Raw genomic sequence first — 15,260 nt, 5'->3', positions numbered from 1 at the left:
CACTGCTGAGAAGGAAGTACTATCCTACCCCACTGCAAGAAGTCTGTGTGGCTAGAAAAGAATTCTTAGTCTGATGTTTTTGCGCAGGGCTTGAATTCTATAATAAACATCTATCTCATGTTCATCCCTCCCTAAGGCCAATCTTTCATCGTTTGTTTTGTTCGTGTGTGTGTGTATGTGTGTGTGTGTGTGTGTGTGTGGAGAGGGAGGAGTATATGGAGTAGAGATACAAGAGAAAGAAGTTATTCTTCTTCTCCAAGCCCCCAGCCTCTCTCCTGAGCCACAGATAACTTTGTTTCCTTGGCTAACCTGGCCTAACCTCATCTGGCCTAATCTACTCTCATTTAGTTGTCACTAAACCTTCTCTTCAGAGAAGGCGATGGCACCCCACTCCAGTACTCTTGCCTGGAAAATCCCATGGACGGATGAGCCTGGTAGGCTGCAGTCCATGGGGTCGCTGAGTCAGGCATGACTGAACGACTTCACTTTCACTTTTCACTTTCATGCACTGGAGAAGGAATGGCAACCCACTCCAGTGTTCTTGCCTGGAGAATCCCAGGGACGGGGGAACCTGGTGGGCTGCCGTCTATGGGGTCGCAGAGTCGGATACGACTGAAGCGACTTAGCAGCAGCAGCAAACCTTCTCTTAAGTGACTCTTGAAGGATTTTGGCTTTCTCTTGCATCCCCTTTACTTATTGCTTTAGAAAATAGGCAAAGATGGTACTAAATTTAAAAGAATATCACAACTACATAAGGCAGCAAATAGAAGATGACAAAGACAACAGAAGAAAAAAAGAAACATTAAAGGATATCTTTTGGTATCATTATAAGGACATAACATTCATCATTATCCAGTGTGCTTTGCTGAGTTTTCCCTAAAAATGCATTCCATATGTTACAAACAGGACTCTGAGAAAATATCTCGAAGCTATTTCTAAGGATATGAATATATGAAATGTAGTATTTTATGTTTCCATTTCAAAATGCAGTTTCATGCAGGAAAATAAAAACAGATGAATAGGAATAATTAATTAATAAAGCAAGAAAAAAGCCAGTAAAGTATATTGTGTACTCTGATCACACCCTTAAGTCACAAATTCTGAATTTTATAATGCAGTGTTTATCAGTGAGAAGAAACCAGGTTTGATTCTCTAAGAGTGAAAAAGTGAAAGTGTTAGCCTTTCAGTCATGTCCAACACTTTGCAACCCCATGGACTGTAGCCCACCAGGCTTCTCTGTCCATGGAATTCTCCAGGCAAGAATACTGGAGTCAGTGGCCATTCCATTCTCCATTCTTCCCAACCCCCACGGATGGAACTCAGGTCTCCCGTATTGCAGGCAGATTCTTTACCATCTGAGCCACCATAATAAGAGCGCTGCTTACCAATTGCTTCAAGTCTACCAAACCATCTGGCAGTGTTTGGGAAAAAGTTGGGAAATGTTGGGAATGGAGCTCCAATTAAATCCAGTAAGACCAATAAATCCTAAGGGAGAAAAAATATTATATAATCACTGTTGCCAAAACACATTTCATACTCAAAAATAGAAAAAAATCAGTCAAGACTAACTGCATTTTAATAACTGAGAATGAAATGAGGAGCTGTATAAACCAACAAAAGGTTTAATAACATTGTAAAGGAATCATCTGAGGGAGATTTTTAAATCTTGCTTATACAATGTGGAGAAATAGCAAAATGTAGATTCTTCATGTCTGTAACTCCAGAACAATATCACTAAGGCTAAATTAGAAGGAGGACACGTGGATAAATATTTCATAGAAAAAAAGGATACATTTGCTTTATTTTCAGATGGGCTTAAAAGCCTGTCTTGTCTTCTACTCCATTCTAATCAGTCATTTTATCCTTAGCCTGTAATAACACGACTGCCAAAGAGAACACTTGCATAGGAACTATTTATTCCTTAAAGCAGCACCTAAGAGAGTTTCCTTGACTAGGAGTTCTGTAAGCTTAGTCTCTGAATATCCATTTCCTTTTCTGTCAAACTAGAAGCTCTAGCTTGCTGATCTCTAAAGGTCCTTTCTGGCTAAAAGCCTCTGTAATAAGCCAAGTGATTCTTCTTTGAGCCATAAAACTTTAGCAGGCTTGAGGACTCCCTGGAGACTACCCCCTACATTAAGAATGCCTGATTTATTTAAGTGAGGTAAGGTATGAGTAATATCTAGCATTGATCCTGATATATAATAGATATTTTCAGAGTCTATGACTCTAAGACATAGTATCTATTAACTCATGAATGATGATTAAATATATTTATTGGGAAAAAAATATCTTGTTTGAAATAGGAGTATATTCACCAGGTTGGATAAGCTCCTAGGAATTTGTTCTGGAGGAAAAATGGTCTTAACTATCACTATGAATTCATATATTTGGACTCGTAAACAAATAACTTTGTTCCTCCTGCTGATCAGTTAGGCCTCTTCTCCTCCTTTGAACCCTTTTAACCACTTGAGCAAAAGTGATTAAATGAGGTGTCAATTATGTTCTCTTGACACCGTATGGGGCTTCCCCGGATGGCTCAGTGGTAAAGAAGTTACCCACAATGCAAGAAATGCAGGGTTGATCCCTGGGTCGGGTAGATCCCCCGGAGAAAGAAATGGCAAACCACTCCAGTATTCTTGCCTGGAAAATCCCATGGACAGAGGAGCCTGGTGGGCTATAGTCCCTGGGCTCACAAAGAGTCAGACATGACTGAGTGACTGAGCATGTACGCATGACCCCTTGTGAGCTGCCAGTGGGCAACAGGATAGAGAGAAAGCCAACACGAGATGTGTTGGAGTCTTACAGGACACTGCATGTGGCCATCTGGACTCACAGGGCGAAGGTCAGTGATAGGACAAAGGACACAGATGAATGGAGGGTGTTAGAAACAGGTTACCAGTTCACAGATAGGATGAGAGTCAGGGATGGGTGGAGCCACAGGAAGATTGAAGTCTCATGGGTTCCATGCAGGTGTTAGTGAATGTCAAATATGGGAAGAGAGTCAGAATAGGAAGGAAATTCAAATATGGAATAAGGGACCAGGCATGGGTTGTGGGGCCAGAATGAGGGATGAAGGGGGGCCATAAGTTGCACCCACTACTTGGTAATAAGACCAAAATTTTAAGGAAGCACTGAAATGTCACTACCCTCATGTCAAAAATGCCACATCAAAATTTCCTATACTCACTGGAAGTCACTATAATGTTTTGAAGCCACCAAGGAAATTCTTCACTCCCATCCCTATACTATATTCCACTCATACCCCATTTCCCAAGACCTCAGTCTCCTCTGGCTTGACAGAGGCCTCAGAGATGGGACTTGCTCTCTTCACCTCTAAACTTACTGGGGGAATGTGCTCCCATGGGACCAAACTGAATCTGATGCTTCCTTATTCTGATTTTTTACATCATTTTAGTTAAGCTCAGTCAAACATAACTTCTAACCCAGAATCATTCTTTTTAGCTCTGGGATTCCTCAAAAACCCAGTGCCTGCCAAATAATGCTCTATTATAAACACTCTGCTCCAAGAACGCCGTGGCATTTTTAGGTCTTTAACTGGCTATAGCTTTGACCTCCTTGGAAGCAGAGTCTGCAGTTGCAGCATCATGAAGAGCACCTGGACTCACCATGCCATGCAGTTGGTTGGTGTCCCTCGCTCCAGGTGGGTGTGGTGTTGACGCCATCTTGGAAGCTAAGTGGCGAGACCCATACAGAGAATCCTGAGGAGACCAGAGATGAAAAGCCTCTTCTCCATCAAAGAAAATCAGCTGGAGTGAAAGATCTGGCCTTGAGTCTGAGATATTCTGAATTTTAACAAAACAGAAAAAGAGAGAAAATATTCTGAGAATTTAAAAAATAGCATGCTTCCTATTAACTGGACAAAATGATGTGCCATGAAGCCAAGGAAGAAGCCAGAACAAGTGAAGATATGTCAGAATTTATTTTGCACCATTTCCTCTCTGAAAATCATCAGAGATCCTATAGTCTTCACACTTATAGATCTCACCATCTCCACTCCTTCTGAAAACAGAAGTCTTACATTTTTTTTCTTACTCTTTAGAGAACTCTGGAACTACAATGGTGGACACTGTGACACAGCACCCGGGTCCCTTTCAGAAGGATGTGTTGTCCCTGTTGCCAGCAGAGGAGTCAGCAGAAGGCCTTCAGTGGTTGGTCCCCTTAAGGACTGGCTCAGCCATGGAGGTTCCTACATGCAGTGACTGGCCTAAGCAGGCATGGGAGCCCTCTTAAGGGCCATGCTACCTCCAGAGCTCCCCAAGGTTTGGCTGAGGCTGTTGCTGAACCTGCATGGCAGCCCGGCTTCTCCCTCTGCCTACTCCCATTTCTTTCCCCTCCCTGCCACAGGTGTGATGGTAAGGCCACTCCCTACTAAGTGACCGAAATGCTAACCTCCACATCAGAACACACCTCCCAGGGAACTGAACCTGAAACAGTACCAGTCTTTCTTGCTTCTCACCTTAGTTAAGTCTGCAGTGCTGTTTTGAGTTCGAGAGTCTGCCCTTGGAATGCAACAGAGACACAAAGAATGGTAATTACAGCCTCTCCCTCAGAGGAACCTACACTTTACTTGGGTTAGGGAAAGATAAATACGTGGCCATGGCAAACCCTATCAAGGGTCACCAATGTAGCAGAAAAGTCCTCTAGGAACCAGGCAGATTGAGAGGTGGAATCCTTGGAATGTCAAGGAAGACTTCAGGAAAGAGAGTATTTAAGCGGAACTTAGAAGGATGAGTAGGATTCTGATGGATGTTACACTTTCCACTGTCTTGACAGCGGCTCTCACCTTTCAGATTAGTCCTTCTGGTACCCTAACCCCCATAGTCCTTCAACCCCATTGGAATCTCTAATCTATTATGTTCTAATCTATTATACGTTCACCTTTTCACAGTCTTTACCTCTAAACTGTCCCCCCTTCACTCTATGCGTGGGTGAGTGCATGCTAAGTCACTTTGAGGCATCTTAGCACGCACGCATGCATGCACAGAGTGAAGTAAGGACACCACAGAGGTAAAGGAAAGACTGTGAAAAGGCGAACATATCAATAGATTAGAGACTCCAATGGGGTTGAAGGACTGTGGGGGTTAGGGTACCAGAAGGACTAATATTCATCATAAATTCTGAAGTCAATCATTCTAATTACTCCCTGCGTACATGTTCAGTTCCTATGCCTCTCTTCACCTTGGTCAAACTCATGTGGCAAAAACATAACATTAAGTTCAACTGTCTGCCTGCTTTGTGCCTGCACTCAGGCACCTGAACCTGGATGAAGAAAAATACACAACCATTCACTCTCTCCAGCCCTAGGCAGTTCTGGGGAACTGACTCTGATGTTGCTTTAATCTGTTACAGATAAAACTTCTCCTCTCATCTCTCTAAGGACATGAAAATAGCATTCTTTAAAGTTATTTTCTGTGGCTGTATCCTATTTCCTCTGAGTTCATTTTTCAACTTGTATTATTTGTTTTGCTTTCTTTCTTTCTTTCATGCTGGAGACGGTCCTCAAATATCTGATCATCCTTTGTGTGCATTTGCATGAAGCAATAAAACACGATAGCACTGACGACAGACACAGATTGCTTGGCTCCACTGCAAGGCAGTCTGATGCCCACTGAGGGTTTTCACTGAGGATCCCCAAATGTCACTGTCTGTGGGCCTTCTCTATGGGTGGTTTGCATTCTCCAGAGAAGGATCCTCCAGTTTCCTGTCGGACGGGTGTGAGCTGGCTGCGAGCTTTCTCAGGCTGGAAGCAGGGAAAAGCTGGGGAAGCTCACTGCTTACTGTGTAGTCTTTCACTTCATCTTACCAATTCCCATGAGGTACCTCATTCCTGCCCTCCGGTGTCCCCACATCTAGAACCTCCCTGGCTCAATTTCTCCAGAAAAATATCCCATCATCTCCTACAAGGATACAGGTGAAAGAGTCACCTATCTGCCAGGTAGGGGGTGGAAATCTTATACACGTGTGTGTGTTAAGTCGTTCAGTCATGTCCAACTCTTTGTGACCCTATGGGCTGTAGCCCGCCAGGCTTCTCTGTCCATAGGATTCTTTAGGCAAGAATACTGGAGTGGGTTGCCATGACCTCCTCCAGGGGATCTTCCCAACCCAGGGATCGAACCCACATCTCCTGTGGCTCTTGCATTGGCAGGAAGGTTCTTTACCACTAGTGCCATCTGGGAAGCCCTCTTATACACCTAAGGGCTCCCTATACAGACTTAAACTCTCCTCCTCCATCCCCTACCTCATTTCTGCCTTCCTTACTGTCCCCTCCTATCCCTGAGCCAGTCAGGACTTCATCAGGGGACCACTGTCTTCTTAGACTTCTTCCCCTCTGGGCAATGTGACATCTCTCTACTCTGATATGTCATCTGTCTTTTCTCCATTCACCTTCTGTCTTCATATGGTGGTTTCCATGAACAGAGTTCCCTGAATTCTTCAAAGATGGAATTTTTCTTGATTGCTTTGGGGAGATTTCATAAGAAGGAGAAAAAAATGTCATTATCAACTGAAAACTAAGTTATCTTTGTATGGTAATCATTTCAACTGTCATACTATTACTCCTTAATTATACCCCAAGAAAAAGACAGCTTATTATATTTTGAGTCTCTCATAACTCCTGTTAGTACTGAAGATAGGATGTGTCTGTCCGTGAAACATATATGCACTCAGGGTTTCATAAGAACTAGGAGACACAGGTTCGATCCCTGGTCTAGGAAGATCTCCTGGAGAAGGAAATGGCAACCCACTCCAGTATTCTTGCCTGGGAAATCCCATGGACAGAGGAACCAGGTGGGCTACAGTCCATGGAGTCACAAAGAGTCAGACATGAGTTAGCAACTGAGCAACAAGAAGAAGTAGTGGAACAGACTGTCTCACTGGCAAAAGGTATATCGTACAAACATTAGTGGAGACAGTCAAAGAGCCTTGACTGGTTCCAAAGTTCTAACTCCAAATCAAAGAGCATAATCATAGAATACCAGGGCAGAATAAGATGGCTTGGGACCAGAAACACTCTGTTCATGCCCAGTGTTTACATATTCTGCAAGTTTGAAGGTTCAGGTGCCTCAGAAATGTCAACAGTTTGGTAACTCCACGGTTCAGTACACGGTTCAGTACAATGGCTTGCTCTCATTCCCTTCTCTTCGCACCATCTCATTTAGATAGCCGTAAACTGTTTTGGACAATGACCCTGAGTCCTGTGAGGCAACTTTCTCTTTTTACTTCTTTTTATGATTGGTGGAAAAATAACTTTGGTCTTTAATCTCTAATAACTCAGTCTCGTATCTCAGAGCTAGAAAAAATGCATGGCCAGATTTGTGACAGTCTTCTAGTCCTTCTTTCTGGCAGTATGACAAATGCCTAGTTACCAGTGTTAGTAGAGTCAGTACATTACCTGCAGTCTTTCCCCATCCAAGGCTGCATCAGCTAACGCCATAAAAATAAGGTGTAAAAACCACCCCAACTTCAGTGGCTTAAAACAACAATCATGAGTTCTCTGGGATCTGCAGGTTAACTGGGGACAACTGGTTTAGGCTGGAGGAGCTCTGTTTCACCCTGCAGTCATCAAGGTTGGCTCTGTTCCACAAGCCTCTTAGTCTCCTCCTAGGACTGGCAAGCTAGCCAAGTCATGCTCTTCTCACAGTGATGGCCAAGGCACAACAGAGCGAGCCCAATTGCACGAACACATTTCCAGCCTCTGTTTGTTATCTACTAGCATCCCATTGGCCAAGGCAAGTCAAGTAACCAAGTCCAGAGTCAAGGAATGAGGAATTACCACCTCAAGTGGTAGGCTCAAGTGGAAGGGCACAGCAAAGTTACAAGACAAGAGAAGTGAAAGTATAATTACAATCTTATTACTAGAAGGGGAAGACTGCAAAGAATTGGAACCATCATCCAGTTAGTTTCCTATCCAGGCTTCTCCAAGGTCACATTCTATCATCCCTTACACAACTCATGACAGCCGAAGAACATAAAATATCTCCTTAATACAAATCTAAAGTACAACTGAAGAATAAATCTGATACTCTCAGGGATTGCATTCAAAACCAGTCTTTATTTTTCATTGCCTACATCACTGTTTACCTCTAATAGAAAAGACACTTATCACAGGGAATATAAGAATCCCTACATGAACTTAAACTATTAAAATAGAATGATCATCTGGAAAGACCAGAGGCCTTTTGGGAGACAATGGGGGAGACTTTTCTACTATGATGGCCATTTCCAATCTATAGGTCCACATCAAAATTTAAATATTTCCAAAATTTTAATGTACTATATAAAAAACTTAAAATGAGGACTTGGAGATCAGATTAAAATTTTTTTGTTGTTTAAAAAAGAAAGGATAATTAAAAGAATGTATGTGCATTTTGCTAATGGAGAGCCTTACTCAAAAATCATTCAGCCCTTTCTACTTCTGGTTACCAGAAGCAGGAGTGAATTACATGGAAACAGGTAAAAGATCTCACCAAGAGAAAACACACCCACCGCATAGATTGTGTCTTTAAACCATATTTTACCTCATTTCATGTCCCTACACTAGAAATGCAAATAGGAAAAGTTAACCTTTTGTATCAGCTTCTGAACTCTCTCGGTCAATTGCTAGCAAAGGATGCTAGTTAAAAGCAGGGCAGCGCATGGAACAAAGACAATATAGAAGGTTCAGAAAACAAAACAAATGGAAAAAAACAGTGAAAAGGATACTGAGTGGTTATAAACAATTCTTGCTTTCTTCAGTTCAGCATATCCAGCAAAAATAGAACCAAATATCTCTATTACTTCCATTACGAGATAACTTTTTTACTTCTTTACCCCAACTTAAGCTGTCTCCTTCATAAAACTTTGAGGGGGGAAAAAGGTATTTGTTGTCTGTGAACAAAGTTTTCTGTTTTTGCTTTGCTGTGTTTACTCAGTTATGAGTGGTATCTGAACAAAATGTCTTCATCTGGTGTAGCACTTTTTTCCAATATACACTTAAGAACACAGAGACTGAAATAACATTATCGGAGAGTCCCAGAAGTATTCTGAACTGAAAATGTAACAAAAGCTTTGCTATGCTACAGAAAATTGAGCCGAGATTCACAGATAAAACAATAATGCATTTCTTCTTCATGCTTTTCATCTTGATATGTCTGAATTACCCATTCTCTACTTCAGAACCACTTTGCTGAAACTCCCTCCCCCAACTCAAGGCCACCATCTCTCAGAATAGAAGGCTGTAATGTTCATGGCTATACAAACAAGAAGAAATAAACATATTTCCTACATATGCCTGAATCAACCTTACGCCTTCTTAATTTTTTGCAAAAAAAAAAATGTTTTTAATTTGATGTGTATTCATAACTAAGAAATCAGGTGTCAATTAACAAATACACTCTCATGTACTAAGTAAGGTTCATTGCCCATGGTGGACATTATAAATAATGTAATCTTCCGACTGGGCTTCCCTGTGGCTCAGTGGTAAAGAACCCACCTGTCAAGGGAAGAGACATAGGTTCAATCCCTGGGTGGGAAGATCCCCTGAAGAAGGAAATGGCAATCCACGCCAGTATTCTTGCCTGAGAAATTCCATGGACAAAGGAGTCTGGCAGGCTACAGTCCATGGGGTCACTAAAAGAGTTGGACACAACCAAGCAACTATACAACAACAATCTTCCAATTAATATTTCAAATTCATTTCATTTTGCAATAAATTAGCACAAAATACACAGAAAGTCTACATCTCTAGATGGCTTTCTTAATGCCCCATGAACTAGAATTCACTCTGAGTTACTGCTAAATATTTTATTATCCCAGGAATCTGCAGGAGGGAAACAGATACCTTCAAGGAAAAGAGTTGCTTGTCTAAGGCCCGAGCAAGTTCCAGCATCATTGCACATGGCACGGCTGAATCAGTGGCTCCCACAAATACTCTGTCGTCCCAATGAGGAAAATACTTGGAGTCATAGTGACAGGCGAGGACCAAGTGTCGTTTAGCAGTGGGGTTGAGGGTGCTGATGATATTCGAGAAAGACCGGTACCCGTAGGGGGTCTGACTCAAGAAGGTGTCTACTTCCAAGACCCAGTCAGCTTGAAGTCTCTGAATTCTCTGCATGATGTGCTGATCAAAACAAAAACCAAAATTTCAGGTCTAGACAGTTTTGTTTTAGAAATTTTATGTAATACCTCTCAAATTAAAAATGCAATACATATTTATTGTATTAATAGCAAGGATGTTGAAAGGAAAAATAATCTAGTCCTCTCCCATAGTCTCCCCCTGCCAATCCAACCCAACCAACTGTTAATATTACCTATGTTAAGAGTCTGATGTGTATCTACACCCTTCTTGTTTATACAAACATACACTAGCACACAAACATGTATATTTAGCAGAGGGATGTATATTCTTATAGGAATAGAATCCTACTCTACATCTGCTCTGCCCCTTGCTCTTCTCACTTAACAATGTATCATGGACCTCTCTAAAGGAAATTAACCCTGAATATTGTTTGGAAGGACTGATGCTGAAGTTGAAGCTCCAGTACTTTGGCCACCTGATGCGAAGAGCTGACTCATTGGAAAAAACCCTGATGCTGGAAAAGATTGGAGGCAGGAGGAGAAGGGGACAGCAGAGGATGAGATGCTTGGATGGCATCACTGACTCAATGGACATGAGTTTGAGCAAACTCCGGGAGATAGTGAAGGACAGGGAACCTGGCATGCTGCAGTCCATGGGGTTGGAAAGAGTCCGACATGACTGAACAACAACAATGGACCTCTCTGCACATAAGGAGATATAGCTCCAGTTCAGTATATATTACAGCTCACTTTTAATATTTCTAGCAGGATAACAAGACAGATTTGAGACATTAGATATACTGCTGCTGCTGCTGCTAAGTCGCTTCAGTCGTGTCCGACTCTGTGCGACCCCATAGACCGCAGCCCACCAGGCTTCCCCGTCCCTGTGATTCTCCAGGCAAGAACACTGGAGTGGGTTGCCATTTCCTTCTCCAATGCATGAAAGTGAAAAGTGAAAGTGAAGTCGCTCAGTCGTGTCCAACCCTCAGTGACCCCACAGACTGCAGCCCACCAGGCTCCTCCATCCATGGGATTTTCCAGGCAAGAGTACTGGAGTGGGGTGCCATTGCCTTCTCCGATTAGATATACTGGATACTTTACCACTAGCGCCACTTGAGAAGCCCTCTTAGAATGGGCAGAACCTCAGATGTCCTTCAACCATTCCCCTGTAACCATCCCCCTTCTGTACATTATCCTTAACAGGTGAGCTCTAGTATCTTTTGTTAGTGTTTGTTACATTATGAAATATGTGCTGACTGGGGGCACATGTTAAGTGCTTGGGACAAAAAGAGTTGCCATTTGCAATTCTCATCCTCAAACAAACACTAACAAAAGATACTAGAGCTCACCTGTTAAGGATAATGTACAGAAGGGGGATGGTTACAAGGGAATGGTTGAAGGATATCTGAGGTTCTGCCCATTCTAAGAAGGCTTCTCAAGTGGCGCTAGTGGTAAAGTATCCACCTGCCAATGTAGAAAACACAGGAGACACGGGGGTCGATCTCTGGGTCAGGAAGATCCTCTAGAGTAGGAAATGGAAGTCCACTCTAGTAATCTTGCCTGGAAAATTCTATGGACAGAGGAGCCAGGCGGGGTACAGTCTATGGGGTCACAAAAGAGTCAAACATGACTGAGCACCTCAGCACACCGCTCTAAGAATCAATCAGTAACTCTGAACCCAAGCCCTGGGATTTCTTTGGAAGGAATGATGCTAAAGCTGAAACTCCAGTACTTTGGCCACCTTATGCGAAGAGTTGACTCATTGGAAAAGACTCTGATGCTGGGAGGGATTGGGGGCAGGAGGAGAAGGGGACGACAGAGGATGAGATGGCTGGATGGCATCACTGACTTGATGGATGTAAGTCTCAGTGAACTCCGGGAGTTGGTGATGGACAGGGAGGCCTGGCGTGCTGCGATTCATGGGGTCGCAAAGAGTCAGACACGACTGAGCGACTGAACTGAACTGAACTGAACCATAATGACATAACAAGCAGTTTTCCCTTTGTATTCAAAGCAGGTCCAGATCCTCTGCAAATGCTGGTGAAGATAAGAAAGAATCTATTTCCCCATCTTTCCTGATCACCTTGGGCCTTGTGAGCAACATGATGTCTGACAGGGAAGGGCAACAGATGTAAAAGGAACATCTCTTCAGGGACTGGAGGTGTCTTCTTAAAGAATTTAGAGTTTGTGATGTGAGAAGTTGCAGGTGAGTTCATGGCTGTTCAGTTTGCCCTTTCCTATCTTTATTTTCCCTTTGCTTAATTCTCACTACGTTCCATTTATTTCATTTTGAAATATTATATAGATCTTTGAAGGTTGCCTTAAAAAATTATTTTTAAGTCACACAACAATTATTTTTTATTTTCAAGTCATACAACAATTATTTTTAAGTCACCCATCAACATATCCGGCAATTTGTTCCACAATGAACATCCAGTGGGGATGGACCTTGAGGTGATAAACAAATAACTTATAATAACTGGAAAAGAATGGGAGAATTTTTCCCCCCCAAGGAAATAAATGACTTTCTAGCCTAGCCAAGTCTTGTGTGACCTGCCCTAACTAGTGTGACATGACACGTAGGCAAGAGCCTTGAAACAACTGGGGCAGGAAGCTTCCAGGAAGAGGAAAACTAAGCCAGAGGGAAGACAGTGATTCTATAGTCAGTCCTGAAAAAGCCAAATAAACAAACCGTTTCCCAGTTACTCCTTGTTCTCTGTCAGGAGGTGGACTTTGGCCTAAAGAGCAATGTATACAACGTACCTTACCTTTTCTATGATACATTTACAGGCTGTTTTTTCATATAAAAATAATTTTTGAACCATTATAACCTTTTTGAAATGATTACTCATCTCTCATTTATTTTGTCATTCTCCACAATGCTTAGTGTTGGGCTTTGTCCACAGTAGGCTATCAGTAAATATGGACTGATTAGAACTCATACTTATTCTAAATGAGACTATATAAAATAATATGGTATAGAATATTAATCATTTGACTAGAGAGAAATCACTGCCTCTAAGAAAAGTTTTCCAGAGAATGTGAAAAGAAGTTATCCCCAGACTTTGGGGAAAAGAAATTTTTCCATAAAAAAGGGGTCAGTCTTTAAAAATAAATAAATAAAAAGCACATCTCCAGAACATCTGGTATCCAGATGATGAACTGCTCCATAAAATGTGTTCAACACCAACAGCAGCCTGCATGCTTACAAAATGAACTGGGATTTTAAAAATATGTATCTCTTAGCTTTGCTCAGCTGAAGTCTCACACACAAACTCATTTCTCAACCCTGAACAGGTTTTGGCCATAATATCTGATACCTGTATTGATGTTAAAATCCACAAAAGTGTCAGCAAATGCCCCCCAAAAGAGTTCTCCCTGCACTAACCTTTTTTACTCAGTATAAATATTTTTATTTGTCTTAGCAACTAATTTCTTTATAAACAATCAAACTGGCTGCATAATCTAATTAGGTCACCAATAGCCCTTATTGTTGTGCTTGTGGCTTGCAGACTTAGTTTGCGAGTTCCCACTGTAATTCTCCAGGGTAGGCTCCACAAACTACTGCTCTTCTCTCTAGACTGCCCCTGAACAGAGAGTGCTTGGCTATGAGAGGGCGTCTAAGGCAGCTATGTTTCCCAAACTCCAGGTTGCAGGAGCCTCAGCCTACCAGGCATGCTAAAATGTAATTTAGAATATAGATGGATTTCTTTTTTTTTTTTTTCTAATTTTATTTTATTTTTAAACTTTACATAATTGTATTAGTTTTGCCAAATATCAAAATGAATCCACCACAGGTATACATAGATGGATTTCTATACATCTATCTTTTTAAATGGAGAGAGAAGAAAAGAGACAGGGAGATGGATAAAGACACAGAGAGATGAAGACAGAGAGAGAGTGAGACTGAGTAAAGAGAGAAAGAAAAGCACATGAAGATGGAGGGGGAGACAAGGAGAGAGACAAAGAGAGGCCAAGACTGGGGGTGGAGAGAGAGCAAGGAAGAGAAAAATAAAAGTAAATATGACATTATGCTTCCTGCTTCCTGGGGAGGAAGGCCCGTGGGGGACTTTAGGTAACATTGGTGAATGATGCTGGGTCAAGTTAATTAAACTTACACTCTCCTTTCCAAGGTCTGAGAAACACTGTCATTAGCAGACCAGATTTGTTTGGAAGAAGTAGATTCTGTGCTATTTGCAATAAGTCTGCAAATATTGCCTGGATGCTGCCACTGGGGACTCCGGGCACTTCCTCCCTCTTGGGTGGACCACGTATTAGCCCCTCAGGCTTTCAAACCAGGGCCCTCCATTCACGGATACACATACTTTCCACTAAAGAAGCCCAGCTTCAGCTACTCAGATACACTGGACATCTACAGGGGATTTTAACCACCACATTTCTAGCTTGCTTCTAGACAAAGTTTTTGGCTTGCTCCTCAGTGAGACTTTATCATCTTAACTTTTTAGTTCATTGTTTATTCCTCTCTCAGCTAGAAATCACTGGAATCCTCCAAAATTTAATACCTTCCAAGTATAATTTACAAATAAAGTATCTTCTCAAATAAATATATTCTAAAAATCCAAGAGGCAGCATTAGACCCACTGATCAGAGACAATAAAAATGAAGACTATGGGATATTGCTCCCATATTATCCTCTGAAAGGGAATTCATAGCAATATACATCTTTATTGATAACTGATAAAAGTTAATTCACTAATCAATTTTATACCAAGTCTACATTTTTTTTTAGATTTTTAAAGTGTTCTTTAGTTATGACCCTGAAACTCTATAAATTATAAAACATCTATCTGACTGGGTCCTCAAAAGTGCCTCAGGATAAAAAATAATTTTCCACCATTCTTGTCTAAATTTAGTTCAGAGCAAAAGGTACTAATAGTCAAATTAAAGTCATTAGTGCAGTTCCCCCCTAATATCTCAGTATCATCTGTTTCATTTTCAAAAGAGGGAATTCTTTATCTTCCACATTTTGGGGGGGGCAGCTTTCCTAAAATTCATGGTAATTTTCTTCTCCCCAAATTATAAAACTGAATGTCTTAAGTGAGATTTCTAACACAACCATTCTGTCAGCACTGCTGCTATGCAGCCAACTATATGCAGGGAATCCAGCAACAGTTCCCGGCACATTCCAAAATACTGTCAATAAATTTCTCACTTGCCTCCACCCC

At 41.7% G+C, this 15,260-nt stretch overlaps 1 protein-coding gene across 1 annotated transcript in view; it reads right to left on the bottom strand.

Moving 5' to 3' along the window:
- The window catches only part of QPCT (glutaminyl-peptide cyclotransferase), a 29,899-nt gene that overhangs the window by 3,774 nt on the left and 10,865 nt on the right, over positions 1–15,260 (bottom strand). The window contains exons 3-5 of the mRNA XM_019970000.2: positions 9,839–10,117; positions 3,627–3,803; positions 1,386–1,485 (exon numbers count right to left, since the gene is read on the bottom strand). Coding sequence (XP_019825559.2) covers positions 1,386–1,485; positions 3,627–3,803; positions 9,839–10,117 — 556 coding nt within the window. The remainder of the gene's footprint in view (positions 1–1,385; positions 1,486–3,626; positions 3,804–9,838; positions 10,118–15,260) is intronic.

This window comes from Bos indicus, chromosome 11 (assembly GCF_029378745.1).
Source record: "Bos indicus isolate NIAB-ARS_2022 breed Sahiwal x Tharparkar chromosome 11, NIAB-ARS_B.indTharparkar_mat_pri_1.0, whole genome shotgun sequence".
Classification (NCBI taxonomy): domain Eukaryota; kingdom Metazoa; phylum Chordata; class Mammalia; order Artiodactyla; family Bovidae; genus Bos; species Bos indicus.
The sequence above is the reverse complement of the archived record's forward strand: the minus strand, read 5'-3'. Positions and strand labels throughout refer to the sequence as shown.